The sequence below is a fragment of the Fukomys damarensis genome, unplaced genomic scaffold, assembly GCF_012274545.1.
Source record: "Fukomys damarensis isolate Sample0158 unplaced genomic scaffold, DMR_v1.0_HiC HiC_scaffold_37, whole genome shotgun sequence".
In the NCBI taxonomy this organism is placed as follows: Eukaryota; Metazoa; Chordata; class Mammalia; order Rodentia; family Bathyergidae; genus Fukomys; species Fukomys damarensis.
The window spans coordinates 61,786,082-61,793,622 of NW_022900949.1; the positions used below are offsets into that span (position 1 = coordinate 61,786,082).

General features: G+C 39.8%; 2 protein-coding genes across 2 annotated transcripts in view; one reads left to right on the top strand and one right to left on the bottom strand.

The window, feature by feature from the left end:
• Window positions 1-7,541, top strand: part of LOC104871115 (ventricular zone-expressed PH domain-containing protein homolog 1) — a 127,810-nt gene that overhangs the window by 53,251 nt on the left and 67,018 nt on the right.
• The window catches only part of Ptx3 (pentraxin 3), a 6,012-nt gene continuing 1,212 nt past the window's right edge, over window positions 2,742-7,541 (bottom strand). The window contains exon 2 of the mRNA XM_010636915.2: window positions 2,742-3,894. Coding sequence (XP_010635217.1) covers window positions 3,281-3,894 — 614 coding nt within the window. The 3' untranslated portion in view covers window positions 2,742-3,280. The remainder of the gene's footprint in view (window positions 3,895-7,541) is intronic.

The following is a 7,541-nucleotide window of genomic DNA, read 5'->3' on the forward strand; positions in this document are numbered from 1 at the left end:
ATATATATATGGTGTATTTCATATTCATTACACACATTTTCCTTTTCATAAACTGGTCATCTTCTAAAAGTAGTTTACTATGCCGTATTGAGGTGGTGCCCTCAATAACACTCTGGTGAATGGAACTGTGTGTCAGTATGCTAAACTAAGCTAGCATGCTGATGTTTTTTGACATTTTTATCTTTTTTATGTATTTGTTACTTCTGCCTTTTGCTATATATTCTAAAATGCAGTAAATGCTAGTAGTAAGGAAAAAGTCAGATATCCAACTTCTTGAGAACTTGTAAAATGTATTTTCTGAGCATAGCCCATGAATGTTTTGGAAAGAGTAAAGTGCATGGTCTTTTTAATTTAAAAAAAATCACTAGAAGGGTAGAGTGCTGCTTGCCTAGCATGCTTAAGACCTTGGGTTTGATCCCTGCCACCATCAAAAAAATTACTCCATTAGGTAAAGATTAAATTAGATGATCAGGTAATAATGGGTTAAAGAAAATAGAACTATATTTTCTCTCATGTAAAAGAAATCCAAGGCTAGGTGGCTAAGGCCATGTTAGGCAGTTTCACAATCATCAGAAACCCAAGCTTCTATAATGTTATCTTATGAAATATCATGTTCAAAGTGTTTGTTGAAATCCCAGCCATCCTTTATGAAATTCCAATTAGACAAAGGAAGAATGAAAATCACATACAATATTTCAACTTAGTCATATGGCCACATCTATAAGTAGTGCTGAAAATCATAGATTTTATTTAGAGTGGCCATATGTGCCACTAAAACTAGAGCTCTGTTACTTAGGAAAAGAAGGAAAATAGGTCTTAGGGAACCTAGAAAAGGGGACAGTGAGGGCTAAAGAAAGAAAGACAACAGACTTGCATAATTTCAAAGTACATGGGTGGCCTGGGAGGTCAGTGTCTCAGAGCAGGCAAAGACAAAGACCCTCCAAGCTGGCCATTATTTATGTAACTGGAGGGAGCATCCGGTGACTTAGGCTGCTGCTGTAATCCTGTGTTGATGAGGCTGTTATGTGCATGCAGGTGGAAAGGAGAGCATTCTTACAGTAGTAGGTGGAACAAGGTAGCCGGATTATAAAGAAGTTGTCCCTCCCCCAGTGAAACCTTTCTTTTCTTTTATTACTACTCAGTTCTCAAAGAACCAGGATGGCTTCAGTTAATATACTCCTGCCCTTGCGTGTTATAGTATCAGGGGACCACTGAGGCCTCAACTTGTGACCAGAGGCAAAATGGAATTGTTTCTTCACGGCAGAGCTGGCTCACAGGCAAGGTGACACTGGGCCTTAGACAGCTATGGTCATACTCTAAATGTGAAAATATTTTCAAAAGAAATTATGTAAGGCCAGGTGTGGTGGCGCATGCCTGTAATCCCAGTACTCGGGAGGCTGAGGCAGGAGGATTGCTGTGAATTTGAGACCAGCCTGGGCTACATAGCAAGTTCCAGGTCAGTCCCAACTACATAGTGAGACTGTCTCAAAAAAAAAAAGAAAGAAAGAAATTATGTAGAATGGCTCCAAATCACAAATTCTTGGTACACTATCCAGACCTACTGCTGTAGCAGATTGAATTTCTGCTTTCTTCTATTTGTTTCTTCTTTTCTCTCAACACACAATTACTATTTTATTATTTTAAAAAGTCATTCCCTTATGTTTAATTTTGTCAGCATATGAATTTACATTTATCTTGGCCAGTACCATCTGGGGTCTCTTACATAGATCTGACTCATACTGAAGCATGTCAAAGAATTAGAAGTATGCCTAACTCTGCCTAAATTTGGGGTTAGTATCTCATCGTCCATCTGAGAGCCAAGCCATACAGGGAGTCTGCATATGACCAGTGTACCGGTGGTCCTGAATTATATAATTTCCAAAAGTCTGAAACTGGTTTGTAAGCTCATAGCTGCAAGTAATTTTCTTAGAGCCTCAACACCCTCACTTTATGAGATGAAATTGTAATGATAGTCTGAGCATCTTTTAGAATTATTAGATTCATGGCGTTTTATTGTGGAACGATAGTAAGTGCCCAACCTCCTTATTTGACTGAGGAGATCCCCAAGTTAGGTGATTTACCTAAGGACACTCAGCTAGCTAGTTGCAACATTCCCCTGGCTCTAGTCACCAAACCTCATGAGCAGGAAATGGCCTATCTTTAGGACACATCTGTGTGTGACAGGGCTTGATGGTCACCTTCCTCTGGAGGACGATGGCTGCACTATGAGGGCAGAAGTTACTGTTCTTTTCCAAACTCTTAGATCTTCCAAGCAACAATCCTCAGTCTTTGCTTGAGGATATCACATGTATCTGGGAAACTCACATAACACATATTTGTTTGTTTGATGCTACAACAGTACAGAAAAGTTATATAAGCTATTGGAATCATCAAGTTAGAAGAGACCTAGAAATCATTATTTCCTCAATTCCTTGATTTCTCAATTGAGAAAACTAAAACTCAGGGAGAACTCAGGCAAGCTTTTATTTCTCACTCATGATTTACAGGAGGCCAGAGCTAATGACGGCCCTATATTTGTTTGTTTGTTTATAACATTAACTATATGTATTTACATAATAGATTAGTCTCTGAAAATGAATAGCCTACTTTAGGTTCAAAAGGAAAAATGTGGATTTGCTTTAAAACATCTCCTAAATTTACAATTAGGTGACACAAGCTAGTTTTATAAAATATTTTATTTACAGTAGAGCTTTACAAAAATAAAATTAATACAACCCCATTTTACAATATAACTTATACAGCTATCTTCTCAAAAATGTGACTTTTGATCATAGCACATAAACTACACATAGGTTTGTAAGTCACTCTATAGTATAAATACCTTTCCATCATTTTTTATAATAAGGTACATACCAACAAGAACAAACAGTGGACAACAAATCTTGTTTTGTGATTCTTCCAATGTAAAAGTCATCTCTGGCCAAAACAAAATTAACCAAAGAAAAGTAAAACAATTGTCCTTCTGTTCAAGAATACAGTCTTTTTTAATTATTTGAAAGTTTATCTGACAGAAACACTGCATTAATCTGAAAGCACTACGGCATAAAGTCTAGTAACAATATCCCCAAAAGCTTTCTCCAATGTCCTACCTTCGACTATTTATTTATCATTTCGCCAAGATAAATAAAGACCAATCTCAACTCTCTCCTTCATTAGTCACAGTGTTCTTATTATGCACTGAGGTTTTCAGACTTTCCCCACTGGCATATATTTAGAATGCGAGTTTCTTTCTTTGGCTTCAAGTAGAGTTTCACAGCACTTAGGAAACATACTGAGCTCCTCCGTGTGGCTGAATCTCAGTAACTCCCCACCCAACAACATTTCCCCGGATCTGACAAGACTCTGCTCCTCCAGTCTCTCTTATCTCTTCCTCGCTGAGGACACGGTCCCAGATATTGAAGCCGGTGAGTCTTCCAGAAAAGGCTAATGTCTCATCAAAGCCCCCACCCACACAGCAGCCATTCTTTTCTTGGCCAAGCTGCAGGATTCCTCCCTCGGGAACAACATGCTTTGTGGCCACGTCTACTGTGGTAGCCACCAGTTCACTATTTTCCCACAGGGATGCGCTCCCTTCCTCTGAATTCCAGGTACTGCACAGATGGGTCCACTTTCCCAGGGAAATCACAGTATCCGCAACCAGTGTGTGCTCCTCTCCACCCACCACAAACACTATGGACTGGTAGCTGAGGTATAACTGGATCTCATATGGATTCTTCTTTGTGCCATAGGAGAACAGGATAGTTTTGTTTAATACATCCGTGGCTTTGACCCAAATACAGGCACTAAAAGACTCAAGCTTCATTTGCCTCACTGGATGCACACTTCCAAAAATCTTCTTGGAACGCATTGGGAATAAAATGGCTGTTTCACAACCTGGAGTAGTGAGAATATCAGAAAAAAGTACAAATTCATTCATAATTATTCCGGCATAAGCATGTTAATAACTATGTTTGATATCTATGTAGTATGACATTTTGATTTAAGGGTCCTTGGGTCTAATCTTTGCAGAGCAAAGAGAATGAGAATAAGCATCTTAACATTAAGTGTTTTAATGAAGCATCAGAATGGACAAGTAGGTGTGGACATAGAAGAAAGCCAACTAACTCAAATACACAGAACACTTTTTTAAAAAATGTTGAATAACTACCTCCCCTCCCAATGAGTTTATTTTGTTCTTTACTGCTTTTGTAAGATGTTGAGTTCCAATGAGTTAACTTTAGACAGTGATTCTATCATTTCCCAGGGTTTATAGCCCAGCCTGTTTACCTCTTCTTGCCTTCTCCTGGCTCCTACAATATTAAACCTGTGAAACTCAATGGACCATCATGTTTTTTGAAGCAAATTTGTAAAATACTGATGTTATTGGGTAATACATTTTACTATATCATATATTCTTAGATGTTTGTAAACTTTGCAAAGTTTGTAGAAAACTACTCTTTAGAAGGCAACGTTGTATAATGATGACTAATGCTGACTGGATACTCATTACGTATGTGCCACGTAGTGTTCTAATCCATGTATTTGCCATTTTAATCCATCCTCATGTCAGCTCCCCTGAAAAGATATTTTATTTTCATTTTACAGATGAGAAAACTGAAGCAAAAATAACTGGTCTATGCTTCAATAGCTAAGTTTTAAAACTGGGGCTTTCAACTTGGGCAGCTGGATTACAAGGCCACCTCCCAGACTAACACACTACATTGACTCTTTATAATAGAACCCTTGGATTTGACTAAGAGGCTAGAATTCAGTTTTTATTTTTTTCTGATAATAAATACTGAATAGCTTTTGATGAGCTCTATAATCTCTCCCAGCTTTACTCTTGCCTATAAAGGCCTTTCTGCTATGCAAAGTTTATGAGCAAGAAGTATGTAGCATTCACAAAGAACTGAGTAAACCGAGCATAAGCCTAAACATTCTTACTTTGTCCACATGCTTATAACTCTTATTTAAGCAGTAATAGAAAACCTTTAAGAGGAGTGACTTCTTCCAAGCAGCCTGGTTGGAGAACATGTTTCTACTAAACACTTTAGAAGGAAAGGCCTTTCAAACTTGGAGTTGAGAGCAGTAAATTCCCAGCTCTTGTCTATTTCGAAGCCACATAGGCAATCCAGGAACTACAGATGCTGAAGTTAAGGCTTTCTAAGTGTCTTTGGGAAGTTACTGGGCCCGAATCTGTAACAGGTGGGCGCTCCCTCTCTTGTCACTCTCTCTCTAGATATAGATATGTAGATATAAAATATAAGTTGCACATATATATGCATATTTCACATATCAAGCAATCTTAAGCTAATTTAGTGTTAGACTTAACTTTATAACAGCGTAAAGGTGGGCAGTAAGAACACAAATTCTCAGAGCATTTAAACACTAGTGAATAGACAGAACTTGCAGGAAGCAAATATGCACAGAAAGTGTTGTAAACTATTAAACTCCTACAAGTGGTTGGTTCTAAGCTAGGTTCTGTCCTGAAAACATGAAGCAAATGTGAACCTTATCATTTATCTTTAGTCAGAGAAAATATTGAGATTCAGAAAACCATATAAAAATAACCACAATATTAATGAACAAAACTGGTCCTGTTACTCTTAAAAATTCAAACTGTTTCCTGAAAAAGTGAATGCCAGTTTTTCTGATTTTTTTTCCATGAGACATCCTTCAGTGAAATTAAAAGGTGCACATCTTTTTGTAGATGCAAACATAAAATAAGATAACAAAATCAAGTAAAGATCATGGATCACCATTATCTGTGGGCATTTGAGATATTGCAGTCTCTTAAGTTTCAGTAGTGTTCAAGAGGGTGCCTGCTGCAATCTAATTAACAGACTTCCAGTTTCAATAAGCCCCAGGCAGCCAGGATGGCATTCCAAGGCACTGCCTGGCTGTGTCTGGGAAATCCCTCACTAGGCAGCACTGGCTGCATAGGTAGAGAACTGGATGTTGGCAGTATTCTGAGGGTTTCTTCCGGGGACCAGTCATTGAGACCCTTGATGCCGCTTTAAAATGTCAGAAACTCTCATGAAATGGCTTTGAACTCATAGGTTTTTCTAATTATATTATCAAAGAACAAACCAAATTAAAACCAGGTTCTTAGGCTGCCAACAGAATGATTAGGAATCCCTTAGGAAGAAAGCTGGCAGGAGACCAAGAGAGGGCAAATCAAAGCTGGTGGGAACAGTATTACTGGGTGTAATAAAGATTAACATTTCAGAATTTGGGAATGCATCTTTCTTCTCTGTAATACACAGAGGTGAAGATGAAAATTAAGGTACTTCTTCCAATCTTCAGGTACATTATAGGTACAATGATTTTGCATGACTTTAAAGACATAAGAAATTCCATGGGTTAAAATAGCCACAGAATTACCCTTAGTCTCCTATCACATTGAGTATCTACTTTATATTTGATTTTATGATTTTTCTCCTCTGAGGCTTTATATACTATTCAAGAAACTGCGCTCTGTACCGATAAACACTCCTGAAATTATTTAGGAATGGCTATTATCCTAGCATGTTTCTGTAATTTTAAATGAAACATGCTCTTACAGATACTTATGAATCAGTCTTCCCCCACCTCATCTAACCAGAGTTTTTCTTTTTGAAATTAGTAATAAAGGGAAGGATGGCGCTGTTTGTAGTTGTTTCTGAGATGCTCAGGAAAAGTCTATTTTCTTACACCGGACACTAATTTTCTAAAATAATCCACAAGGGCCCGGGATTTGGGTCAGTGGTTTCACCACCTGCCTCGCAAGCGCAAGGGCCTGAGTATGATCCCTGGTACCAAAATAAAAGAATAATAATAATTAATATAACGATAAAATAATCCACAGATTCTTTTTTTAACTTATAAAGAGGCATTGTTGTGCTCCAAGGCTTCTCTTTCTTCAACCAATTTTAAAAGGCATTATTTCAGAAACCGAAGTGTTCGGAGGTCCACGGAGTGCCACAGGGGATTTGGACCCGTTGGACCCAGTAGAACCGCCTCTCCTGTGTGGCCCTGGCCTCTGAATCCCTAGGGTAGGACAAGGGTCCCCTACAGGCTTGACTCCTGCACCTGACTCTTCCACGTCGGATTCCAAAGCCCCGCAGCCTCTGACTTCCGCTGCGGAAGTACTTCCACCGACCCTTCGGCGGGGCGACCTTTGGGGAATTGCAGAGGCCCGGATTCCGCCTCACGTCTCCAGCTCCAAATAGGCTACAGAGGAGGAGCCCGCGGAAGGGCTGGGACAAGGCCTAACGGTTATCCTGGTCCCTGAAATAGCGCGGGAAGCAAGAGCTCCCTAAAGTGCGGGGCAGGATAAAATTAGAAAACGTGGAAATCCCTAAGGGAAGGAAGCTGGGCAGGGAGAGAGGTCACGGTCCTAACCGGCCAGCGCAGCTCGGCAAGGTCTGGTGGGATCGGGTGTCAGAGCCCCGGACGTCCGATTCCAGACCGAAGGTTCAGCGGCCCGCTCGCCTGTAGGTTCTCGGGCCGAGGAACACTTCCAGGGCCGTTTTCCCGCCGAGTGCGGCGCCCGCCCCGCG